This window comes from Sarcophilus harrisii, chromosome 1 (assembly GCF_902635505.1).
Source record: "Sarcophilus harrisii chromosome 1, mSarHar1.11, whole genome shotgun sequence".
In the NCBI taxonomy this organism is placed as follows: domain Eukaryota; kingdom Metazoa; phylum Chordata; class Mammalia; order Dasyuromorphia; family Dasyuridae; genus Sarcophilus; species Sarcophilus harrisii.
The window spans coordinates 651,287,178-651,313,265 of record NC_045426.1 but is presented as its reverse complement, the minus strand read 5'-3'; the positions used below and the strand labels follow the sequence as shown (position 1 = coordinate 651,313,265).

Sequence of the window (26,088 nt, the reverse complement as noted above, 5' to 3'; positions counted from 1 at the left end):
ATCTCCAACTGATGCTGAGTGAAAGGAGCAGAACCAGGAGATCAGTGTACACGGCAACAAGAATACATGATGATCAACTCTGTTGGATGTGGCTCTCTTCAACAGTGAGGTGATTCAGGCCAGTTCCAATGTGATGAAGAAAGCCAGGGATACCCAGAGAGATGATTATGAGAGCTGAGTGTGGACCACAACGTAACATTTCCATTCTTTTGGTTGTTGTTTGCTTGCATTTTATTTTCTTTCTCATTTTTTTTTCCTGTTTGATTTGGTTTTTCTTGTATAATTGTATAGATATGTATGCATAAAAAGTAAATAAATGATCCCCAAGATTTTTCTAATAAGTCTATGATCCTGTGAGCAACCCTCCTTGCATCCCCGATACCTGGAATCTTTAGAGACTAGGGTAAATTAGATGGAGAACTGGGGAGCAGTGATAGAATGTAGGCTCCATTACCGATCCCCATAAATCAGACATGGGCTATATATGTATGTACATGTGAGTATGGCAGGTGTGGGGCAGGGGAGAGGAGATGCAGAGATATAAATCAGGTGGGAAGGGAGGGCTTTATTGATGATCTCCCAATACATATTTCCCATCTTGTGGTGTTCTTCTTTTCTATAATATATAATGGTTCTCTGGGAGCAGGTTTCTTGGGGAGGTTTTCTGGAGGCAGCCTTAGTTTTCGGTTCAACCTAATAATCACTCCAAATGCAGCCAATTGATAAAATCCAAATGTTTATTTTCTCCTTCCAAGTCTTGTCTCTTTCCTTTGGCCCAGGTAGCTTTCTTAGAGGCCTATCTCCCTCCTTGGTTCCAAGAGCTCTTGCAGCTTGTCCTTTGTCGCCTCCACTCACTCCTGGCTCTCAATCTCCCAGAGTACTCTTTGGTCCTGAGAGTTTCTTGCTTATATGCTGTACACTGAGTACACACCAATCATTATATCACTGGGAAACCATTATTTGTTGTAGGATTAAATCAATGCTAAACTAGATTTAAACATTGTCTCCTCAATTCCACTTAATACTTTGTTTCAAGTTCTGGCCCAATAACATCTCCTCCTAGGATCAGATCAATCATACTGAACCATGCTAAATTAGATAATTATTGTCTCTATCAATTCTAATGACTTAACACTTTGTAAGGATTCCAACACCATTTTGATTAGGAGAGAGTGCATAGAGGGGTGGGCAGCTACCTGATACCTAGATGGAGCGCTGGACCTTGAGGCAGGAAGACTCATCTTCCTGAGTTTAAAATCTGGCCACAGACACTTAATAGCTGGGTCACCTGGGCAAGTCACTTAATCTTGTTTGCCTCAGTTTCCTCATCTGTAAAATGAGCTGGAGAAGGAAATGGCAAATCACCAGGAAACCTCTCCCAATGGGGTCATGAATAATAGGATACAACTGAAAAACAATTGAACGGTAACATGGAGGGAGAAGGCTCCAAGCGTCCAAGGCTCAAAGTCTTAAAGGACTTGGGGTTGGGAAATGTGGTGAGAAGAGATATGAGGGTTATTGTGCCTCCTAAGTCTCCCAGGGGCCTTAGAGTCTCTGTGTCCAACCCTGTTTGCCTTCTACCCCTAACCCAAAGCCAGAACTGAACCCCAAATCACAAAATCCCCAAACCAAAGGCATATATGTACGTATACACACATACCCATACATAAATATCTATAAGTATATACCTATATATACACAAATATATAGTTGAATATACACATGTATATATGTGCATATGCATAAATGTCCACAATCACACACATATGTACATTCATATATCCATACAAACACATGCATATACATAAATAACTATAATCATACATACATACCCATATACATTCATATGTATACATCTATGTAAGACCATACTATACTTGTTTATCCTCTTCTTCTCTGAAGGTGGATAACATCTTTCTTATAAGTCCAAGTCTTTCCACATTTGTAAATCTAATAGCCTATCATCGCTTATACTACAGCAATGTTCCAGCCTTATACTTTTTTTTAAATAGTCTAAAACAAATTAATTAATATGGCTGACATAGTGTAGTTTCTCTATTTTTCTTTTTTGATTAAACAAATCTATTTTAGCTTTAACTTTGTCTGAACTCATGATTACCACACCTCCTTTTTTACATAATAAATGATTCTCCTGATCTTTATTTTATGTTTGTGTATATCTCTTATTCCCTTTACCTCCTTACTCCTCTACTTCTACCTTCTACTTTGCCCTATTACTTAACCTATCCCCAATCCCAAGAATCCTTCCCTTATCCTCTCATCCCAACCCTTTTTCCTTGTCCTCTTGTTTCTTTCTGAATGTAAAAGACTTTTATACTCTTCTAAACATATATGTTGTTCCTTCTTTATCCCATTCTTATTAATCTGCACACCTTATCCCATTCCTGTTAATTATCTGGGCTTTTTAATAATGATAATCCCAGCACTCTACATTATTACAGCACTTTGGGATTCCCTAATAATTATTCACCAGTCAGACAGAGTTATTACCCTCATTTCTATGGATCAAGCAACTGAGGATGAGAGTGAGAAGGGGGCTTGGCTAGGGTCACAGGTTTCCTAAAAAGCACAGCTAGGATTTGAACTTAACCTCCTGCCTTTATCTCCAGGGCTGTCTCTATCCATGGTATCTCTATCCATGGTACCACCTTGTAATCTCTTCTCCACTCCTACTGCCTAAACCTGGGATCCTTTTCTCTGATTCCCCAAGGATCTCCAAGTACCACACTAAGTGAGTCCATTAAATTCTTGAAAAATAGTCTTTATTTAGAAATAAGATGGGATCTGGCTGTAGTCAGGTCATCATTTGGGTCTAATGGGGTCAGGTTGTAGCCAGGTTAGTTGGGGCAGCCAAAGGAGATCATGCCTTCAGAAAAGATCTCCAAATCCTCACACAGTTTCTGATTCTCTTCATCCTGACATTCATCTTCCTGTGGCCACAGCTCTACCCAAGTGTCCTTGCCAATGATGTAATTAAGCCTGGGGGTGTGGAGAGGTATGCTTATCAGGGGGAGGGGTTCCCTAGCTCCAGGATCAGGAGGTGGATGGAATGGTGAGGGAAGTGGAGGTGGATAAGTGTCCCAAACCAGGAAGGGGGAAGGATAGAATGACTTAGGCTAAAGAGGGGGATAGAATGACAGGTGATCTGGTGAACCAGATGGAACAGGAAAATGGTCAAAGAAAAATACAGGTCAAGTAGGTGGAGAAGGAGGTGGTAACTCCCAAAGAAAGGGCATATAGAATCACTCTGACTGGGCAGGGAATGAGTGGGATGACCTGGACTGGGCAAGGAGCTGGAGAGAAGAGCTTGGGAAAACAGGTGGACCATGACACTTACTCTGAGTTCATTTTCCACAGGTCAGAGGAGATGCCCCAGATCAAGTAATCCTTGCCCTCCTTGAGCAATAGGGAATCCCGGCACTTCACATGGCTGATGAATGTGCGAATCTTGCCTCGAGGATTCTCATCTGAGCCTGGGGAGAGTTGGGAATACACCATGAGGAATGAGGGGGTATAGCCCTGGGAGGGGGAGTCATAGAAAACCACCTGAGGGTCTGGGTATGGGATGTGGATGGGGCCACTCACCAGATTTAATGACATCTTTGATGAGCATCTGATATTCATCATAGCTGTCAGACTGTTGGATCTTTTCTACCTTCACCTTATATACTGAGGGCAGAAACCAGAGGAGTCAAGGTGAGCACAGACTTAGCCAGACAGGTACACCATATTCATGTACATGGGTACAGAGAGACTTGCATAGTGAGTCCCAGAGACCCAGAAGCCCAGAGGAATTCACAGAACCTAATCACACCCACCATAGTCCACTCCAGGCTCACAAGCTTCCTCAATTCTCTGTTGTCTTGCCAACTTCTCCTCCCTATGTAGGAAGCAGTTCTCTGCAGGGAGGAGGGAGAGGGGATAGGTTCAGTAGCTGGCCTGGACAAGGCTCAGCTCCCCAAGCCAGGCCATATCTAGCAGTTCTCAAAAGCTGACTGGGCACTCACCCTCAGCACAACGGCACACGTCTTTGTGGCAGATCTTGTTGAGCAAACCATCTTCTTTGGTTGTATGGTAGAACTTGGTACAACTTTCCTCTGGGGTGGGGAAAAGAGGAGAGAAGGAAAATGAAAAAAAGGGATTGGAGGCTTCAGTCCTGGAACCCTGAAACTCAGGGATATGAACTGAGAATAAGACCCACTGGTTTAGTCCAGTCCTGGAACTTGAGACCCTTAGACCTCAAACTTGTCTCAGACTCTCAGATCTCAGACCCACAGACCTTCAGATATTTGTATCCCTGTTTCCAGATTCAGAGCTCAGAACAGCACAATTCAGAATGAGGGGGGGTCCTCAGGATCTTACTTGCTCCTCTATGCTCCCATCTTCCCTTCCCTAACCCCCCAGAAAGAGGACTCACTGACCCAAGTTGTAGTAGGAGTAAACCTTGATGGCCCCAGGCTGGACAAGCCCCACTTCAAAGTATTTGTGGATCTTGAATTTTAAGCACTCCTCTTCCTTGTTGGAAATCTGAGCAGAGGAAGGAGGAGGAGAAGTGGGAGTTCATGTAAAACAATAAGGGGTAAAAGAGATAAAGAAAAATAGTAAGAAAAAGAAAGAAGAAAGAAGAAGAAAAAGAAGAAAGAAAGAAGGAAGAAGAAGAAAAGAAGAAAAAGAAGAGGAGGAGGAGAAGGAGGGAGAAAAGAGAAGAAAAGTCATAGTAAGGAACAATATAGAGAGATTGAGAGGAGGCTAAAGATGGACTAAAAAGGAGGGGAGTGGAGGGAGGGAGGTACATAGTGAGGGAGGGCCAAAGGAAAGGAGAGGAAAGGAGGAACATTCAGGGAGGGAGAGAAAAAGAGAGGAAGAGGGGAAGAAGAAAGGGAGGAGGGAGAGTGAGAGGGAGGAAAGAAAGAGGAAGGAAAGAGGGAGGGAGGAAGGAGGGAAATGAAAAAAGAAAGAGAGGGAGAGAGGGAAAAGAAGAAGAAGGAAGGGGGAAAGAAGGAGAAAGGGAAGAGAGAGGGAGGGAAAAAAGAGGGAGAAGAAGGGGGGAGAGAGGAAGGAAGTAAGGGAGGGGGAAGATAAAGGGAGAAAGGAGAGAGAGTGGGAAGGAGAGAGGGAGAGAGCAAATATGTCAGAAAAAGAAGAAAAGAGGGACAGTGGACAGAACCTTGGTTCACTGCTCACCTTGTCCAGGTAAATTATAAGAGTGTTCTTCTCAGACACAGCTTGGCCCAATTCATATTTGGAGATGTACCTCTCCTTGCCCTTGCTCAGCTTGGGGGGGGGGGGAAGGGAAGGGTAAAGATACAGTCAGAGCCTGGAACCTCAATTCTTCTCTCCAGGCCAGTCCTGGCCTTCCCTCCTCCTCAACTCTATCCCACCCTCTCCTGGACTCCTTCCTGCTTTCTTACCAAATTGAGATCTTCTGTGTCTGGGGAGAAGCCTGTCATCATGGAGATATCCAGAATTGACATTGTAGCATCCGTTTCTCCCCGATACCTGGATGGGGCAGAACCAAGTGGGCCCCAGGGCATCAGAGCAAGCAGGAGGTCAGAGAGTTAGCCTGGGATTGAGGTTGGGGCCTCTAACTGCTGGAGACAAGTCAGGCTTTGGAAATAGGACCACTGAGACATAGGAATAGGGGAGAGCTAAAGATGTTCGAAAGGAGGAGAGGGAACGTGGGAATGGGACTGATCCCAGACCTGACCTGGACCCTTCCTCTAGCTAAAGGGTGTGAGGATTCTCCTCTGTCTATAGGTACATACTCACCTAGTGCAGACTTCAAGGTACAGGCTGCCCTTGGCATCCTGGGGTGTCCTGACTGAAGACATGGGGGAGAGAACCAGTGAGAGTCAGAGCTGGTCTGGTCCCCACCGCAGTGGGGAAAGGATATAGGGAGGAGGGCCCCAGAACTGGGGCAAGAGATGGAGAAAGCGATCAGGGCAGGATTTGGGAAAGAGGAAAGGAAAGGGACTCGGAGGAGAGGGGGCCCCTTACCATTTTCTGGGACTGGCTCAGTGGACACCCTCAGGTCAAACATCTTGCACGTGGCACTATCTTTTACCTTGGCGTTATACACGGTCACGACCTAAGAGTGGAAGGGAGGTCAGTGGGAACCAGAGCAGGAACAGGTAAAATGTATTCTTAAGTGCAAGAGGGTTGGGGGGGTCAGGACTGAGGTTGGCACTAGAGCCCAGATTGGGTAAGGGTGACGTGAAGCCAGGAATTGTATCTCAGGCCGGGCCTAGGTCAGGGGCCTTCTCACCGACAGTGTGCCTTGTCCTTTTCCTTTGACCTTTACAGTAAAGTCTTCATTTATCTTGGTCTGTAGGAAGGAGAATTCAATTCAACATGCAGTTAATCATTCAACATTTATTATGTGCTGGGCATTCTGTTTGGCATTGGGGATATAAAAATAGAAATGAGGGAGTCTCTGTCCTTTGGGAAATCAACATGTACATAGATAAATATGAAAAATGTACAAAATCAGAACAAATTAATTTTGGGAAAGGAGAGGGGCAGAATTAACAAATAAGTGAATTGGGGAAATTGGAGGAAGTGAGATTTAATCAATAAATCAATAAATACTTATTAAGTATCTATTACGTACCAGATACAATGCTAAACTCTGGAAATACAAAAAGAAGCAAAATACAATCCCTGCAAGGAGTTTACAATCTAATTTAATAGAAATACAATATGCAAATCAATGTTTTGCAATAAAACAAGCTATACAGGGCAAATTACCAGAGGGAAGGCTCTGGATTTAAAAGGCAACTGAGAGTCACTAATGTGTAGTGGTCAGACTTGTGTTTTAGAACATCACTTTGGCAGTCATGTGGAAGCTGATTTGGAATGAGGAGAAAATAGAACTAGGGAGAAGGTTTAAGAAACTATTGCAGTAGTCTCAGGCTAAAGGTGACAAAAGGTCTGAGGCAATGAAGAGAAGGGGACAAATGAGAGAGATTTTATGGAGAGAGAAGCAACAATATTTGCTAAGCAATTGGATATAAGAGTTGTAGGAGAAGGAAGAGACAAGAATGACTTACAAATTGAGAACCTGGTGAATGGAAGTGATGGTGTCCTCCACAGAAACAAGGAAATGAAGAGGAAGCGGAAAGTCAGGAAGAAAGAACATTTGTTCTGTTTTAGAGATGTTGAGCTTGAGCTGTCTATAGAACATCCAGATGGAGAGATCCACTAGACAGCTGGTGCTAGGAAATGGAAGAGAGGTGGATTGGTGGATCTGGGGGCCATTCACCTAGAGCTGATCATTGAAACCAAGGGAAGTGGTAATCTCATCACTTCCCTTGGTTTCAATGATCAGAACTTAGCACAGAGCCCCCATATGGGGGTAGAACACAGATAATGACTCTTCAAATGAGACAGGTAAGTAGAAAACCAAGACAGAGCAATGTGATGGAAACCCAGGGGAGAGAGTATTCAGAAGGGGGGTATCCAGCTCTGTCAAAGGCTGTAAGTCAAAAAATAGGACTAAGAAAAGTCTTGGATTTAGCATTAGAGAGATCTCTGGTGACCTTACAGTGATCATTTCATTGGAGAGTAGTTTTGGTAAAAAAAACCCAAAAAAACAAAAAATAACAAATTTCACATTGAGAATTGAGTGGAATGAGAGGAAGTAAAGGCAGCAAGTATAGAAAGATTTTTTTTCCAGGAGTATGGCCATAAAATGGATGAGATACAAGAATATCACTTAAGGGGATTGTTAGCTCTCATGCAGGTTTTCAAAGTGGGACAGTGAGACCAGAGCTGGGAGTCTGGGTTAGGATTTTTAAATCGTCTAATAGGGAGGGATAGAGTGACTGGAGTGGGAACAGAAAATAGGTTTAGGAGGTGTAAGAGAGATGGGGTCAGAGGAATCTCAGAGGAATCATGAAGGGAAAACTTTGGGGTGATTTTGAGGTGGGTCTGAGAATTCCTATGTCTGCCTGAGATGGAGTGAAAGTGCCGATCATGGGAGTGGAGGGGGATACAAATTAGGAAACAAGGGGGATATCAGTGTGTATTTCGTGTGTATTTTGAAACTCTCTAGTACAAGGGCAAGGGATAGAGTAGAGAAAAAAAAAAAACTAGAATGCCTTCAGGAAGGACACAGAATGACTTGGAGGTCTGAAGGTCTTTGCCACCAGGTTCTGAATAGGGTGAAGAAGTGTTCAAGAGGGAGAGGCTGCTGAATGGTAGTGGGAAGGAGAGTCTGGCGGTGGCAATGATAAACCAAGAGCATACCGACTCCTCATCCTGAACCAAGGTGCTAGAGTGAGGATGGGTGAAGGTATAACCAAGAACCTGCCCGAGTGGCCAGGGAGGCAATGTCTTCTGGAGTAGACTGTGTTTCTGTGATTGTAGGAAGATGGAAAGGATGTGAAAGAGAGAAGAATGGAGGAAGAGAAGGGAGAAATGGGGAAGGGAGAGGAGGAAAGGGCAGGAGAAAACAGTAGAGGAGAGGGGAAATAGGGGAAGGGAAGGGAAGAGAGGGAGGCTAAGAGAAGAGAGGAAAAAAGAGGGGAAGGAAGAGGAGGGGAGTGGGGAAGAAGAAGAGAAAGGAGTAGGAATATAAGAAGGAAGAAAAGGATAAAGAAGGAAGAGGAGATAAGAATAAAAGAAAGGGACTAGTTAGAAGAGAAGGAAAAAAAGGGAAAAGGAGGAAGAGGAAGAAATTAAGGGGGGGGGAGGAAGGGGTAGGAGCCCCAGGGGGGAGGGAAATGGAAAGGGGGGAGGACTTTAAGGAGAGGGAAAAGGGGAAAAGAGGGAATGGGAAAAAAGGATTTAGGGTAGGGGAAGAAAAGGATGAAGGGAGGGGATGTTTACCTAGTTGAAAGGAAAAAAAGGGAAGGAATTCATTAACTAACGGAGTTGGGGGAGTTTGGGAGGAAAGGGTTTCAGGAGCCCTTGGCTTTCCAAGGGAATCCTTTGGTTCTGGGCCGTGACTCCCCCATTTGGCCTCCCCCAGGAGGGAAAAAGGGGCCATGAGGTTCAGGGGAAATGAAGGGTACCAGAACCAAAGAAAGGAAAAGGGAGCCCGGGGAATTAAGGGTGACCAGGGAACCCAATGACCAACAAGGCTGGAGAATTCTAACAACGGTAATTGGAAGGCCAAGTTCCTTCTTTGGGCAATTTGGAAATTATCCATTTGAACTCTTGTTGAAAAGAAATCCCGGAACTCCCAAGGAGCCCCAACCCTTTTGCCCAAAACCCAAGGAGGGGGGGTCCTAAACCCCCAAAGGGCCCAAACCACGAAGGTGCCTAGGAACCCCACCCAGGAAAAAGGTTGGCCTTGGGAAACCCAATAGAAACCCCATGCAAGATTGAAATCAACAACCCAAAATAATTCTGGAAGCCGATTCCCCATTTTCAATTTGGAATTTCATTTTGTACCTGAAAAGTCCCTTCACCCAACGGATTATCCTCCTTGGAGGCCCTTTCCCAAGGGCCAATTCCCTTTTAAAATTGTTGGTGTTGTCCACCCACAACCAAATTATCCGCCTTCTGGGACCCAAAGCCCAAAATTAGGAAATCACCCCAAGGTTTCCGGAAATTAGGTTTTTTTTCTTTTAAATTTTTTATGTCCAAGTTTACCATTTGTTATCAATCCTTTGGGGCCCAAAAGCCAATTCTTGGGTTGGATCTAAACTCCAAGGCCTTTTGGACTTGTGGGAATCCCTCCTTCCCAACCATGGGTTTCTTTTTTTCAAATTTTTTAATGTAAGGCTTAAGGTAACGAGAAAGGCGCCATTCTGGCTTGGATCCCCAACTCAACCCACAAACTTTTAAAGGGCCATTTGGTTAAATTTTTCTTTGTAAACAATTTAACGGGCCGAAATTGGCAAATTCACAAAACTTTGAAATTTTTGTTGTTTTGTGATTGTTTAGATACAGGAAAGTTATGGAGAAAAGGTTAGCAAAGTGTGTAATTTGTGCATTTTCCTCCCTGGAGAGCTGGTTGCTAAACATTTGCCTTGCTTAGAACTTGCCCACAGAGGAAAGAGAGTGAGTCACAATAGAGTTGGAAATGTAAACAACAAAGTTGACCTAGAACCCTTCTGAGGGAAAGAACTTGTGTGACATTCTAGAACGCCAAGAAAGAGACATAGAATGCACCGAGAAAGTGGTCACCTTGAAGTCTAGAACTCGCCAAGGAGGCTTAGAACCTCTGAAGGGAAAGAAACGTTCTGCCAGGACCCATCCAAAATAAAAACCAAACCACCCTACAGACTGAGAAAGAATTACAACAAAACCAAAAACCATTATCATCAAAGTTTCCCATAACCAACAGGGGAAGAAACCCAGAATATGACCCTGGAGCTTAGAACACCAGCAAGGATATTTAGAACCCACATGAGAAAAAATCAAAGTTGCCTAAGACAAGTACAGGACTGAGGGGAATCCTAGCATCTCCCTCATCAAACTCCATTGCCCTGCCCAGCTAGGCTGAGGAAGTTCCAACTCTTCCTCACTCTGCTCTAGGGCAGGAATAGAAGCTGTAGGAGAAAGGAAACTAAGAGGTGGAGAGGGGAAGGAGGGAAACACCTGGAGTTAACCCCACCACCCCCACAGCAGTGAGAACAATATGCAGACTCCAAATTGGTTCTAGCCTTGGTTGTAGTGAGTGTGAGTGTGTGTGTGTGTGTGTGTGTGTGTGTGATTGTGTGTGTGTGTGTGAGTGTGTGTGTGTGTGTGTGTATGATTTTATGTGTGTGTATGTGTGAGTGTGAGTGTGCCTGTGTGTGTGTGTGTGTGTGTCCCTGCCCACCAGGCCCAGACCCCATTTACCTGTGTGGACCCATAACCACCTCCGTAGTATCTCTGCTCATTGAGCCACTGAACCACGCCAGGGATTGTGTCATAATCTTTTAGTTGCAGCAGGGCCAGGAGGGCATAGGACGTGGCCTCCACGTTGTATAGCTGTTGGCCGCGCTCCTGCCAGCTGGTCCTGTCTGTAGGAGAAAGGGGAGCTCAGCCTGGAGACCCCCGGGGAGTCCACGCTCCTTCCCCAGCCCAGGGGGCTCGCTCACCAGTGGCCACACTCAGGAACTTGATAACTTTTTCCTCATCCAGCCTCTCCAGCAGGCTCAGGGCATAGCCAGCCATGGCCAAGGTGTAGGGCCGCTTCAGGGCCTGGTATTTGCTGGCCAGGTAGTCTCCTGCTTTGTTGATACTGCCTTCCAGGCTCTATGGGAAGAGGGTCCGGACCCTGCTCAGGCCCCCAGCATGGCCTCTGCCCTGGGAAGGCCATCCTTTACTCCCCGGGACCAGAGAGGAACTTTGAGGCAGCAAGGGGACCTTGAATGTCGGGGGACTGGCCATGAAACTGAAAAGATGTTGGGGAGGGTCTTAAGGCAGGGACAGGGGATGAGAGAGGGACTGGGGGTCACTTACGTTGACTTGGCCCCCACAGATGTCTTTTGCCTCATGCAGAGCGATGAGCACAAAGGCTGTGAGTGAGACATCGGCCTCCCCACCCCTGAAGCCACCCTGAGGGGAGAAAAGACCAGGTTATGAAGGGAGTTCAAATCTTCTGAGGCTTTAAACTCCCATTGCTCCTAGCAAATCTCACAGTCTTCAGTCCTGCATGGACCAGACTTTCTGATCCGTTAAATTAAGGACTTGCTGAGGGCAAAAGCTGCCTACTTTCCCACAGACCAGGGGCTGATACTGAGGATTGGGGGTAACAGGGACTGACAGAGTGGGGGTATCTCCTCAGAGGGAGATACCCACTCTGTCACTCAGGCCCTCCCTCCCCCCCTCCTCACTCCTATTTCCCAATGACCCAGCAGGCTTTCCATACTACTAATGCCCCCTCCTCCAATTGGTGAGTTCCTCCCTGGAACCTCCAATTTGAGGAAGCATTCCTACCAGTCATGGCAACAACTTCTAATCCAGATCAGTTCATGGATGTTCTCTACAGGCCGCCTGACCCTCCCTTCTCCTACACTTTCTAGCTCCCTTTTATGTGTTGTCTTCCCCCATTAGAATGTAAACTCCTTGAGAGAAGGAACAGGTTTTTTATTTTTGGGTTTTTTTGGTTTTTTTTTTTTTGCCCCTGATTGCATTCCCAGTGCTTAACACAATATCTGATAAGTCTTAAGGAAATGCCCTATCATCCATCCATCCATCCTTCCCTCTCTCTCCCTCCCTTCCTCCCTCCTTCTCTCTTTTCCTGTCCCTCTCCCTCCCTCCCTCCATCCATCTGTCTCTGTCTGTCTCTGTCTGTCTGACTCTTTCTCACTCCTCGTTACTCAATCCTATCTATTATTGGTCTCTCTGTTTTATCATTATCTCTCTATCTTGTATCATTTCTTCCTTCTCCTTCTTCCCCCCTTCCCTTCCTCCTGCCCTGCCTCTTGCTGGGAGTCAAACCTTCCTGTCACTGCTTTGTTACCACATTTCCTCTCCAACCTCTCTAGGTAGAAGGGGAGCCTTACAATCATTTCCTGGTGGATCACTGGGCCATCCTCCTGGAACATCCCATCTGGTCTTTGCTTGTCCAAGATGAGCCATTTGACGGCACCACAAAGGACTTGGGCATCGATGGCGATGAGGTTGGTGGCCATGGAGAATACCTTCACAACGAAGGCTGTGAGCCTGGGAGACAAGACCATGTGTCGGCTCACTATGGGAGCTTTCTTCATCTACCTAATGTTTGTTTTGTAGAGAGAGTGAAACTTGGAGGTGCCCAGAGCTAGTGGCGGCAGTCAGGGTAGAGCCCAGTTATCCTGACTGGGTCATCACGGTACACTAGAAAGAACACTGGATTTAAAGTCACAAGGCCCAGAGCCGGGGTTCTGCTATTGGCTATGTGGCTCTGAGCACATCATGGAACCTCTCTGAATCTCGCTTCTTCATGTATGCAATGAAAGTGTTTAACTAGATGATCTTAAAGAGTCCTTTCAATTCTGTGATGCTATGTTCTAAAGTCCCTGCCATCATCTCTAATGTTATCTGTTCTAAGTTCTCTCCCAGCTCTGACAGTTTATGTTCTAAGGGCCCTCCCAGCTCCCATTCAGTTGGAGGTCCTTGCTGTCAATCTTAGGCACCATGGTGGGTACTGAAAAGTTCACTAAATTTGGGGCTGGAAGACCTGCATTCAAAAACCCCCTCTGTAACTTTGGCTAAGTACAACCCCTGAATCTCAGTTTCCTTATCTGTAAAATGGAGATAAGAGTTATACTATTTAATTCTCAGAGGTAGAGGCAAATGCTTTATATTCCATACAAAGTAACCATTATAATTGCTGTTATATATGTATAGGACTGCTTGCCATCTGGGGGAGAGGGTGGAGGGAAGGAGGGGAAAAGTCAGAACAGAAGTGAGTGCAAGGGATAATGTTGTAAAACATTACGCAGGCATGGGTTCAGTCAATAAAAAGTTATAATTATGAAAAAAATTGCTATTATAACATTATAGCAACACGTTGATATATTATTAATGTAACTATCTTGTATCATTTCTTCCTTCTCCTTCTTTATATATAAGATATAATGTACAGGAGGGATTATAATAACAGTTGTTATTATAATCCCTCCTATCACTCCCCTTCTCAAGTCTCATTGTCTTTTTTTTATAACAGTACAGCTTACGAATTTCCAAGTGCCAAGAGGGCTAGCTCTTTCCCTTTCCCTTTAGCAAACTGGAAACACCTGTATTTCAGGAGGCTAGCCTCGAGCTGGAGTCCACCTGGCTTACCATGTGCTGGATGGTCGGTTCATGAAGGCAGCATAGGAGAAATCTGCCTTCTTAAAGGCCAGCTCTTGTGTGTATCCTGTGGGGAAGGGAAGCAGGTTGGGTTTGGTCAGGGAGGGCCCAGGCCAGGCTGCTCTGGGCTGAGGGAAGGGCTCTGGGGGAGACCTGGGGACCTTACCCTTCTTGATAAGGTCTAAGGCCTGCAGCCGCTTTTCCACCCCAAATTTTTCCCACTGTTCCGTGGCATCCAGATAGTGGACAGCAATCACCGTGGGAGTCATTCCAATCATGTTCTGCTCGCCACAGCCCGATGGCGTCACAATCAGGTGCTTCAGTTTGTCCCCGTCTATGGCATCCTCCACCATCTGGGCCACAGGTGTTCCTGAGATAGCATTGAGGCCCATCAGAAGGTTCTTCAGGGGCAGGGCCCTGGCAACCGGGGCTTCCTTTTCCTTTCCCCCATCACTCCAGCTCTAAAGCCAGGCCTTCCCAGAGGAGAGGAAGGGAGGCTGAGGGGAACCAGGGAGAGGTTTTCTCCAGAGGGGAGGAAGGGAGGCTGAGGAGAGGCCCCAGAGGGAAGGAAGGAATAGTGCTTGAGGAAAGGCCAGGAGGATGTCTCCCCCAGAGGGAAGGCCAGGGAGATGGTTTCCCCAAGGGAGAGGTGAGGATCTCTGGAGTCTGTTACCTTGAAATTGGATGCTAGTTTCTGACTCTGTGCCTGGAACAATGTCACTGAGGTCTGCTGCAGGAATGTCTTCCCTCTGCTCACCATCTGACCAGAGAGTAGAAGGTGTGGGATCACAGAAGGTCCTCTCTCCAGTTCCCTTATCCACCTTCCCCCTGAAGTCCCACCCAGGTTTCCCCACCTTCCTTCCCAAACCCCAACTCACTGTGGCCAAATTTCACTGGGTCCAGGGTTCGGGTGATCAAAGACTTTGTCACTTTCATCCCTTCCGGCTTTGTGGAAGATGATGGAGAAGAGACAACTGTCATCCCAGAATGAGCTTTCTCTCCCATTCTGGGGCTCCCTGAGTCTAGGAGGATTGGGACAGGGGGTGAAGGAGATTCCAGGCTTCTAAAACTCTTATATTTGAAGGTTTCTGGACTCTAAAATTCTTTTAATCTAAGGCTCCAAAGTCTAAGAATCTCCACTTCTGTCATTTCTGGATCCTGCAGTGCTGAGATGATGGAGTTCTCCAGGTCCTGAACTTCTCCAGTTCTGAACAACTCAGTTTCCTCAGGTGTCACCCCCCATTAATGGCGGTCCCAGGAGTGGGTGGGTGAGGGCGGGCAAGGCCGACCCCCTCCAACTTACCACGACCTTCAGTTTCTTTTTGACCCCATCGCTGATGAAGTGGTTGTAGACAGCAGCCTTGACCTCAATGTCGTGGTTGCCAATTTTCAGAGGTACGATGACAAAAGGTACAGCTAAAGAAGACTTGGGTGGGATGTTCACAATCTGCTGGTAGCGCTTCTTGGAGGTGGCGGCGCTGCAGATGGTGGGGTTGTACAGCAGCTCCACACGCACCTGGGGAGGGGAGGGGAGATGCCTCGCATGACCCCCCCCCACCGTGTCTCCGGCCCTGCTCAAACATCCTCTGTGGCTCCCCATGTTCCCTAAACATGGTTCTGAATCCTTGCTGTTTAACTCCCTGCGTGATCCTGGACAAGGTACTTCTCCTGCCCAGCCACGCTGCTCTAGGAAACGAGGAGATATAGATGATTGCTAAGGCTCCTTTTAGCATCCAATACTTCAGAGTCAAAAAATCAGAGAAACTCTGGAAAGAATCTCAGGGGCCACCTAGCCCAACATCCCCACCCATCCCTGAACAGTCAGGTCCTCCAGAGTATCCTGCCAAAAGCTCTATTTGCTGAAGCCTTTGCTTAAAGACCTCCAGGAAGGTCTTGGCAATGGTGTGCTACCCCACATGCAGTAGGTACTTAATTAATGCTTATTAAATAGGCTTTATGTTCATTAAGTAGGCACTGAATAAATACAGACCGAGGGAGAACTCACTCCCCACTAAGAATCCACTTTGGAGCAACTCTAAATGCTAGAAGCTTGTTCTTGAATCAAGCCCCATTAATAGCCCTGCAACTTCCATTCAGGGCTGGGTGAGCAGTAAGATAGATCTCTGGATCCAGAGTCAGGAAATTCTGCCTCAGACACTTACTAGGTGATCCTGGGTAAATCACCTAATCCTATCTGCCTCAATTCTGCCTTCTGATACCTTTTTTTTTTTTTTTTTTTTGTTTTAAAACCTCACCCCCAATACAGCCCCCTGCCCTACTATTTGATGGTGATATATGTTTTCTCCTCCTATCTCCACCCCTAGCCCTAGCCCACCTCCAAAAGCTCTGATATTTTCTTAGGAAATGGGTGTGGGGAGAAAAAGCTATAGACAGGACTCAGTGAAGTCTTATTGATTGAGTCATCCACTGATGAAGGAGCTCACATTCTCCCTCTAATTTGGAAGCTGGAGAACAAGCAGGGTGCTGTCAGGGGCCACAGGTGCGGGGAGAAGTGATCCTGGGCAGGGGAAATTCAGGCAGGGCCATGAAGCCCCCTCACCTTTAGAGTGTCCACTTGTCTGTAGTTGTAGAGCACAGCTCGGATCTCCACCTGCTCATTGCGTACCACCGAGTAAGGCAGGCGAAGGTCAATGAAGAAGTCCTGCATCACGGTGATCTCATATGGGTCAGCCACGCAGATCCCTGCCCAGGTGGGTAACAGGATCAGGGATTAAACGGGAGGGGTGGGGGCTGGTCTAAGAGTCATAGGCCTGATTCACCAATCATCAACAAGTATTTATTAAGCTCCTCTAGGTCCAAAGAGTGGTCCTAGGTTTTGGGGAAGCAGGTACAAAAATAAAACAATCCCTATGCCCAAGGACTTTACAGTCATATGCATGATGTATGTTTATAGAGACTTAGTAAATACGTATTAAATATACATAGTGTTCCCATTTACTGTACATGTACACATTTATGTCCATAAGCCTTGTTCCACATCCCTGTCTCTGCCCCCATTCCCAAACCCCGGCCTCTCCTCTCTCAGTTGCAGCCTCACCTTTGGTGTCTGACAAGCTTACAGCCAGAATCTCCCAGGTTGTGATGGAGTCTTTAAGGAACACAGTGAGGGACTTTGTAGAGATTCTGGGAGGGAGGAAAAAGGAGAAGAGACTTAGGGGAGGGGGTCCAGGGCAGATTGGAGGCCTTCAGACATCATCTCACCAAACGAAATGAGGTCAGAATGACATTTGGGGATCGTGGAAAGGGGGCTGGGGTCTCAGCCTTACCCATTCTTGTCTGGCTTCTCAGTCAGCCGCTCCACGCTCCACAGCCAGCTCTCTGGGAACTGGGTTCTGGAGATGATGTCTTCTTCGGGCACAATATCCTCATCAAGTTCACCTGGGGAAGTAGGACAGGTTAGGATCATGGGGTCAGAGCAGTAGTTTCTCCTTCACCCTGGGCCCCTCACCCTGTCTATCCAAACTTCCTCCCCACTCAGCTTGGAAGCCTGGACCTGTGCCTTCCCCTTAATCTACAGCCCTGGGGGTTTATCTCCCTCTCAATCTGAGGCCCTGGGGCTGTATCTCCTCCTTAAACTGTGGCCCTGCACTTGTGCCTCCCCCACAATCTGGGACCCTGGACCTTGCCTTCCCCTCAGTCTGGGGTCCTGGGGACATGTCTTCCCTTAGGCTAAAACTACATCTCTTCCCACAGCCGAGGCCCACCTTCCCATATCTCTGACCACCATTCCTATATTTCTATGACCAGCTGCATGTGGCCCTCCCAGGCACAGGGACACTTACTTCGGGACAGGTTCAGGGTGTTGGCTCTCTGTTTCTCCAGACGAATCTTGCTGAAGTAGTTGCAGCAGTCCAGGAAGGCATCGATGCACGCCTGATTTTCTAAAATGTACTTTGCCCTCCTTTTGCAAGAGTAGCCCATGGGGTTCACATTCATACCATCCTCACAGCAGGTCCTCAAGTTTTTGTCCTTGTATTGGCCGGCTGCAAGAGTCCCATCCCAAGACCCTCAGTTTCTTTCAGAGCCATCCCGGAAACCAGGAAGATCTGGTCTGAGCTTCCCTTCTTTTGGGAGCGACTAGCATGGGGCAAGGGGGAGATCCTTTTGGCAGTGTGGGTCAAGGGGCCCTATCCCCTCACCTTTGTCGTTCCTTATCTCCAAGAGCTGAACAGAGCGGCGTTTCCGCTTGGCCGGCTTACTGCACTCGGGGTCTGCAGATGGAGGACAGATAAGACACAAGGGGGAATAAGATCATCTGAGTGGATTTTGTTGAGTCCCCATCTTTCTGCTCCTTGCTCCCCCCCCCCCATTAGCATCAGGTTCTGTAGGGCCCTTCTGTGTGACTTTCTGATGGAGGCCCTTATTAAACCCCTTATTCCCTCAAGGCACTGCCTGCCCAGACCCCTCGCCCAAGGCTCACCAGCCTGAGGTTCGGTCTGAAGCTGCTTATTGGTCTTGAGAGTAAGCCCAGCATCCATGAAGACCCCAGCGTAGTTCTGTCCTCCGCCTGGAGTACAGCCAATGTCTCCATTCTCCACTGTGTCCCAGATCTGGAGGCACAGAGAAGTCCAGGCAGGAACTCAGTGAGGGGCAGGGCGGGTCGGAAATGGGGGGAAGGGATTCAGAGAGGAGGGTAAGGAAGCTCTGTGAGGGATGGAATGGGCTCAGCACTTATATGGCACCTACTATATGCCAGGTAATAGGCTAAGCACTTCACAAATATTGCAACTGATTTTCCCAACTCTAGGAAGTAGGTTCCATTATTATCCCCATTTTATAGTTGGGAAAAACGAGGCAAAGGTTAAGTAACTTGCCCAAAGTCATAGTGCTGGGAAGTATATGAGGCCAGATTTTAACTTGGGATCTTTATGATTTCAGACCCCAGTGTTCTATCTACTATACCAAACAACTTAATGAGGAGTGTAAAGGGAACTCTGAGGGGTGGAAGGGATTCAGCAAAGGGATGTTGAGGGTTCAGTGAAGGAGGATATAGTGGGTTCAATGAGGGGGATGGAGAGATTCAACGAGGGGGATGGAGGGGTTCAATGAGGGGGATGGAGAAGTTTTAATGAGGAATGGAGAGATTCAGAAAGGTGATAGAAGGATTCAGCGAGGGAGATGGAAAAGTTTAATAAGGGGGATGGAGGGGTTCAGTGAGGGGGATGAAGAGACTCCATGAGGGAATAGATGGGTGAAATGAGGGATATGGAGGGGTTCAGTGAGAGAGAAGGAAGAGTTCTGTGAGGGGATATTTCTATCACAGTCCCTGGCCCACCTTGGTCTGGGTCAATTTATTCTTCTTGTTCAGAACAAACACCCCCTTGTCCACGGCCACAAGCCCCACGCGGGCTCCAGCATCACCCTCAATCTTCAGTGTGGCCTGTTTCCCAGGCTGGTGTGTTTCTCCTGTTCCTTTCACCACCAGCTAAAAGTCAGAGAGGACATTCAGTCATACTTGGAGGTGTGGAAATGGCCGAGTCCAGGCCCCTCCCTCAGCAGAGGGCCAAAGAGAAGGCAGAGGAACAACCAGCTGATTCTTGGAGACCTCTGGAGATGGGGAGTTCACAAGTTTTAGACTGGCACACTCAATTTTGAAACTGAGATGTAAACATAGAAAGAGGGAAAGAGAAAATGAAAGGATAAACAGACAAGAACACAGCTAACATACACAAAGCAGGAGAGAGAAATAAGAGAAAAATGGAGAGAATGGGGAGAGATGAGGGCAGAAATGAAAAACAGAGAGTCAAGATTGGGTACAGATGAGAGAAAGATCTCTGAAAAAGAGAAAGGGAAAGACACTTTGGAAAAGAAAAGCATAAAAAGGCACATTTTATTCATGTTTTCCTGTGTTGATTTTACCAATCTCTCTTTTGCCCTACTCATTATTTTTTATTGTCCTTATCAGGGTAAGAATTCTATACCCCCCAATAGAATATAAACTCCTTGAAGACAGGAACCATACTCTCATTTTTATTTCCTCCTCTCAAAGTGAGTCTGACACATAGTAGGATCACAGGATCAAAGGTGTAGAGGTGAAAGGGGTCTCTGAGACTGTTTAGTCTAACCCATTAGAGACAGAGACAGACAGACAGAGACATAAAGAAAACAGGCAGAGACAGAGACATAGAGAGATAGAGACAGGCAGATAGAGAGACACACACAGAGACAGTCATAAGAGACAGAGACACATACAGAGATATACAGGCAGAGACAGAGACACAAAGAGATATACATATAGAAAGAGACACAGACAGGCAGAGAGAGACAGACAGAAATATAGAGAGATGGAGACAGGCAGATAGAGACAGAGACAGATACAGAGAGAGACAGAGAGATAGAGAGACAAGCAGAGACAGACACAGAGAGACACACACAGAGACAGAGTCATAAGAGACAGACATACACAGAGATAGAGACACAGAAAGAGACAGAGATATAGGCAGAGACATTCAGAGACACACGCAGAAAGAGAGTCAAACAGAGACACATAGAGACAAAAAAGAGAGATAGAGAGATGGGCAGAGACAAAAACAGAGAGAGATACATACAGAAAGAGAAAGAGAGCGTCAAACAGACAGGCAGACAGACAAAAAAGAGAGAGAGAAAGATAGGCAAAAACAGAGACACAGATACATAAAGAAAGAGAGATGGGGAAAGAGAGACAGACAGAGATAAAGAAGGACAGACAGTGACAGAGAGCAGAGAGAAAGAAGGCTCACCAAGGTAGAATCATAGAATCTCTCATTTGGAAGGCATTTCAGAAACCATCTGATCTAACTGTGGCTACCCAGGACCCTAGGAATACAAACTGGGAGGAACTTAGAGACCACCAGAGACCACCCATAAAATGCCCTCATTTTAGGGAAGAAATCCACTCCTGATCAAGAACGATCTCTACAAAGCCCTCCACAAGGGGTCATGGAACTTGAATGCCTCTGGAGATGGGGAGGTCACTAGCTTAGAAGCAAACCCCAGAACTCTAGAATAGAAACAAAGGCAGACCCAGGGTAAGAGCGTGGGGCTCACCTTGCCCATGCAGGTGTCCTTGACATCCACCCAAACAGAGTCGGCCACCAGCTCCTTCTGGCCATTCCGAGTCAGATGGTAATAGGCTATCACTCGGAAAGAGGGGATGTAGTCAGCTGTGAGAGGCAGGGAGAGCACCACCACATCCTGGCCCGCCTGCCGCAGCTGGCGCCCCACCTTCAGCACCATCCCCTTGTTCATGATCTGGAAGGACACAGATTATGGAGGAGCAGGAACAGGAGACTGGGGGATCCTGGGAGGAGCAGCGGGGGAGGGGTTCCCAAGAGGGGGCAAGGATGGGAACCCAGAAGGAAGAGAGTGTGGGAGAGGGAACTCTAAGGAGACTGGGGAGAAGGACCCAATGAGAAAGAGCTGGGTTTGGACAAATGGAGTGGGAGACAGGGATCAAGGAAAGGTGGATCTGGAAGATGAACAATGGGGAGAAAATGATAAACAAACAAACAACTAATGTATTCACATAATGATTCAAAGTTTGCAAAGCAAATAAGTCTAAGAGTTGGGAACCTTTCTAACTTCAGGCTTAGCCTCCTATCAATTGTAGAGGGCCACAGATAGTGGGGGAGGTCTGGGTAAGGGATAAGACTCTTCAGCCCAGAGGGAACCTGCTGACAATGTCTTGTTCGGCTTCCCATCTCCCTTTGGGGCATCTCACCCTTCCTGAGAAGTCAGGGAGGGCAGAGACCACCTGTGTTCTACTTGAAGCAAGGGATGCTTACAGTAAGAGGAATTTACCTATCAATAGCAGGTGCTTATAGTTAACACTTGCACACTGTGCAGGGGTGATGTAATGGTTCTCTAGTTGGCACATGCTCAGTGTGCTGGAATGATGTAATCCTACTAAGGTATTTAGGGGCTGAGAGGACTTGAAATAAAGGACTCCATCTTTGACCATCCCCGTGGGTCCCAGCTTCATCACTCTTCCACTAACACCAAGGACTCGGGCTGGCCCCGAGATCCTCCAGAGCGCTACTCCAGACGGTACATTTTGGCACCCCACAGTGGGGCTCAAGAAAGCCCACTACAATATGAATATTATGGGTTTACTGTTCTGTGTTTGACCAACAGGATGATTTCAGAAAATTCTGGAGGAACTTACGAACTGATGCTGAGGGAAATGGCAGGACCAAGAGATCAATTATATACTTCAATTAAAAATATATGATGACCAGTTCGATGGACCAAGGGCCATCCTCAGCAATGGATCAACCAAATCATTTCCAATGGAGCAGTAATGAATAACCAGCTATGCCCAGAAAAAGAACTCTGGGAGAATTTAAAACCATTACATTGAATTCCCAATCCCCAATATTTATCCTTACCTGCATTTTGGTTTTCCACAAGTAATTGTACAATATTTAAGTCTGATTCTTTTTGTTGAAAATTAACTTTTAATTAAATGTATCTTTGTGTTCAATTTATATTTTAATATATTTAACATCTATGGTCATCCCTGCCATCTAGGGAGGGGGGGGTAAGAAGGAAAAACGGAACGAGGTTTGGGCAATGTTAATGCTGTAAAGTTACCCATGCATATATCCTGTAAATAAAAGGCTATTAAATTAAAAAAAAAAAAGAAAGCCCACTACAATCAGCTACACCACACCAACTGTCATTGGAAGAAAGGAGACTCAAGAAGGATCAGGGAGATGGAGGCTGGGAGGAGGGAGAAGGATCTGGAGTTTGGGGGATCATAGGGGAAAACAAAAAGAATCAGAGCATGGGAGACCTGGGAGGTGGGAAGAGGGGAAGAAGAAGGGTCAGGAATAGCAATGGGGATGTACCACATAGGTGAAGTAGCCGATTTGCTGGTTCACATTGGGTCCATCTGTTCGCAGGTGAAAGTTGATGTTCAGGTTATCGCCGACCTTGAGTTCTACTGAAGGCACAGACAGGTGCAGGTAATTGTTGGAGCCAGCTATGGTTTGATAGGGCTGAGCGACCATCTTCTGAGATGCCTGGCGATCCACTGGGAGGCCCTCCTTGTCTGTCCTCACCTGGGGGCAGGAAGGAAGTAAAGCCTGAGCCCACAGCCAACATTTGCTTTGCATGAGCAGATGAATTTTCTCTGGGCCAGATCACTTTTCACCAGGAGAATGGAAAAGATGATTTCTGGTCAGCATCGTCCAGGAAAGTCACAGAAGACTCAGACTTGTCCAGACTTGGGATAACCCCAAGAAAAGGGCTTGGGTGGCAGGGTACTTCAAATTAACAACAAAATAGAAAAGTCTGTGTGGAGGAGACATACACAAAGACACAGAGAGATACAGGGGAGAGGGAGAAAGTAGAAAAGAGAGGGAAGAAGAGACAGAAGGAGAGGGAGGAGAAAGGAAAAGAGGAGAAAAAGAGAGAAAGGAGATATACAGAGGCATACAGAGAGAGAAACAGAAAGAGTAGGAGAGACAGAAAGAGGAGAGACAAAAAGAGGGAAAATATGGAGGGAGAAAGGAGGAAAAAGAGAATGAAGAAGAGAGGTGAAGAGAAAGAGATGAAGAGAGGGAAAGAGAAAGATACTGGGAGAGAGTGGTGAAAAGAGGAATCAGTTTTTACTGTCTCTGGAAAACTCAGTTGCATGGGAGTGGAGGAAGAGAGGAAAGGAGGGAGAGGTCTATAAATTGCATTATTTCTTATTTACCCCTAAGACATATTAGCAGTTTATAGTTATAATAGTTTGGGTTTCCTATGTAACTAACAGAAATATATCAGAATGAAAATTATCCCCCCAAAGTGAAATTACCAAAGGATAAGAGAAGTTCATATTCTTAGTTGCAAATTATTAGCAACTAAGAATGTCCAAATCACCAATAATAAGAAATGAAAATCAAAAGATCTTGTATTTTTCACCTCTCACTCAGAAAAGTGTTACAGGTAAATAGTCAGTAGGAATTTGACTAAATAGTCAATATTAAAAGAGTTATGGAACGATGGACACACCAATGCATTGATCATTCTGGAAAAGTATTTTGAAACATACAGAGTGGCTAAAATATTCATATACTTTTATTCAAGATCCCACTGCTAGGATTATACACCAAGGAAGTCAATGATAACAAGAAAAACTAAAAGACACAATATATTTATAGCCACATTTTTCAAGGTAGCAAAGAACTGGATCTCAATGTTTATTGATTAAGAAATAGCTAAATAAATTGTGATATATGAATGTGATAGAATGTTACAAGGCTGCAAGAAAGGATGAATACAATAAATACAGAGAAACTTGGTAAGGCATCATCTGATGCAAAGTAAAATAAGCAGAATCAGGAAACTATCTACAATTTTTAACTATGACAACCAATAGACACAACAGCAAAACAACTGAAAATGAATGCTGTGAAATTATAACAATCAAGCAGGGTGCTTATAGTTAGCGCTGGAGCAGTGTGCTGTAGTGAGATTGAACAAGACACTTCTCCCTCTTTCTTTGTAGGAGTGAGCAACCAGCAGGTAAAATACTATATATAACAGAAGACTTAAAAAAAACCCTACATTGGTTAGTTTTGCTGACACTTTTCCTTTTCTCTTTTTAAAAAAAATTCTTTTTTTTAATGAGAGCTATCTTTTTGAGAGAGAAGGGGAGCAGGATGCAGTGGCAAATGGAGGACATGTAAAAACCAGACATACATAAAAATTTTGAAAAAAACATAGAGAAATCCCTATTTTCTCCAAACCATGAACATTGGTTCTATGTGAGCATAACCCCAATGAGACAAGTAACAGAAACTTATCATTTCAGGCAAAAGCCAAAACATCAACTACTTTGAACAACAGAACTGTGACTATGTGGCAGAGAGATCCAAATTATCTGAATGACAGAACCAAAACACTCTGTGGGTTCCCAACATTACTTACTCTGACATTCAAAGGACCAACATTATTGGGTGTGTTGATTCTCAACTTGGCCAGACCATCTCCTTGAGTCAAAGACTGAACCTGGAAGTCTGGAGCCATCACCGGAATATGAGGGGCTGGGGATCCATCAGGATTAGTCACAAAAACCTACAAAGGTCACAGAATAGAAAATGTCTGTGAATGTCCTCCAGGGGAATCATTCCTCATCAGCCAGTCCCTCCTCTAGGTCACAGAAAGTGTCTCTGACTCGAATTGTAGTAAGAAGGGAGTGACAACCCAGGATTCCACCCTCACCTCCATCATCAGCCTGGGACAAGTAACCTTAGGAGAGAAATGAAAAAAGGAGGACCTGGATAATCCAGGGTTCTCACCGTGAGATCAAAAGGCATAGCTGGCTTGAAGTACTTGGGAGTCTTGGTGAAGTGGATTTGGTAAGGAGATGTCACAATTGGGATCCCAGTGAATTCAGCCTCAACCATGTCACTCCCTGCAGAGGGAAAGAGAGATGAGAACAGGAGGAAAGGAGAGAACGCAGGATCCACATTTCTGCATGCACACACACACACAGGATCTCCCCTGTCACTCACCAGTCTCCAATAAAACTGTGACCGACACATACAAAGACTTTCCCACCAGGTTTTGGTCTGGGAACTGTTTGAGCAGAACATCCCGGGACAGAGTGACCTCTCCATTGCCATCCTCAATCTATGTGGGGAATAGCCCCGTGAGAAATGCTCAGGTTTCATGAAGAACAGAGAAACTCATCACAATGGGGCAGACACAGGTACCAGGAAGGGAAAGAGGGCACAATGAGAAGGAGAGAGGCTCACAGAAGACCACCTGGAGGAAGGTTAGCTCTGGGAGGAGACACTGTGAGTGGGATCCCAACTCTGAGGGATCAGTGAGGAGATGGGGAGCTCACTCAAGGAAATCCAAGCTCAGTGAAGGAGGTGGCCATTCAGTGATGGAACTGGGACTCAAGGTGTGAGAAGGGATGCAGTGAAAGGGCCGGGGGTCTGGATTGGGTAGGTCACATACCAGAACTCTGCTGAGGGATTCGGGAATGCTACGCTTATTTCCTTCATCCAGGACTCCAAAGATGGCAAAGGCAATGCCATCCACCATCTTTCCATACAGGAACCTGTGCAGAGAGAGGGGAAGTAATTCCATCCCTTCATCCTTCCCACTGCTCTTCCTCTGGGATTCCCCATCTTCCTTCTGACTCAGAAAGTCCTACCTGGTATCTGGCTGCCCTCTGACAAACCAGGATTACCCTGCGCTCTCTTTCCATAACTTAGCACTCCCATGGCCCTCCTCCCACCTCTCTGACCATTGCTTTCTTGTCTGTTTCATTGTCTCTTCAATCCTCCTCTTGCCTATTTAACACAAGTATTTCCCAGTGCAGTGCTCTGTCCTAGGAGCTCTTTTCTTCCTTAG

General features: G+C 46.1%; 1 protein-coding gene across 1 annotated transcript in view; it reads right to left on the bottom strand.

Moving 5' to 3' along the window:
• Positions 1–2,761: 2,761 nt before the first annotated feature.
• The window catches only part of C3 (complement C3), a 36,887-nt gene continuing 13,560 nt past the window's right edge, over positions 2,762–26,088 (bottom strand). Inside the window, exons 8-40 of the mRNA XM_031947808.1 lie at positions 25,690–25,792; positions 25,239–25,356; positions 25,023–25,138; positions 24,652–24,798; positions 22,584–22,796; positions 20,782–20,985; positions 19,031–19,180; positions 18,176–18,305; positions 17,895–17,966; positions 17,538–17,738; positions 17,022–17,133; positions 16,793–16,878; positions 16,295–16,437; positions 15,038–15,250; positions 14,613–14,679; positions 14,408–14,494; positions 13,901–14,104; positions 13,726–13,801; positions 12,465–12,624; positions 11,419–11,514; positions 11,055–11,211; positions 10,744–10,976; positions 6,287–6,367; positions 6,019–6,109; positions 5,791–5,842; positions 5,433–5,520; positions 5,206–5,295; positions 4,443–4,548; positions 4,029–4,118; positions 3,840–3,920; positions 3,607–3,690; positions 3,359–3,494; positions 2,762–3,000 (exon numbers count right to left, since the gene is read on the bottom strand). Of these exons, the coding sequence (XP_031803668.1) occupies positions 2,859–3,000; positions 3,359–3,494; positions 3,607–3,690; positions 3,840–3,920; positions 4,029–4,118; positions 4,443–4,548; positions 5,206–5,295; positions 5,433–5,520; positions 5,791–5,842; positions 6,019–6,109; positions 6,287–6,367; positions 10,744–10,976; positions 11,055–11,211; positions 11,419–11,514; positions 12,465–12,624; positions 13,726–13,801; positions 13,901–14,104; positions 14,408–14,494; positions 14,613–14,679; positions 15,038–15,250; positions 16,295–16,437; positions 16,793–16,878; positions 17,022–17,133; positions 17,538–17,738; positions 17,895–17,966; positions 18,176–18,305; positions 19,031–19,180; positions 20,782–20,985; positions 22,584–22,796; positions 24,652–24,798; positions 25,023–25,138; positions 25,239–25,356; positions 25,690–25,792 (4,129 nt within the window). The 3' untranslated portion in view covers positions 2,762–2,858. The remainder of the gene's footprint in view (positions 3,001–3,358; positions 3,495–3,606; positions 3,691–3,839; positions 3,921–4,028; positions 4,119–4,442; positions 4,549–5,205; positions 5,296–5,432; positions 5,521–5,790; positions 5,843–6,018; positions 6,110–6,286; positions 6,368–10,743; positions 10,977–11,054; positions 11,212–11,418; positions 11,515–12,464; positions 12,625–13,725; positions 13,802–13,900; positions 14,105–14,407; positions 14,495–14,612; positions 14,680–15,037; positions 15,251–16,294; positions 16,438–16,792; positions 16,879–17,021; positions 17,134–17,537; positions 17,739–17,894; positions 17,967–18,175; positions 18,306–19,030; positions 19,181–20,781; positions 20,986–22,583; positions 22,797–24,651; positions 24,799–25,022; positions 25,139–25,238; positions 25,357–25,689; positions 25,793–26,088) is intronic.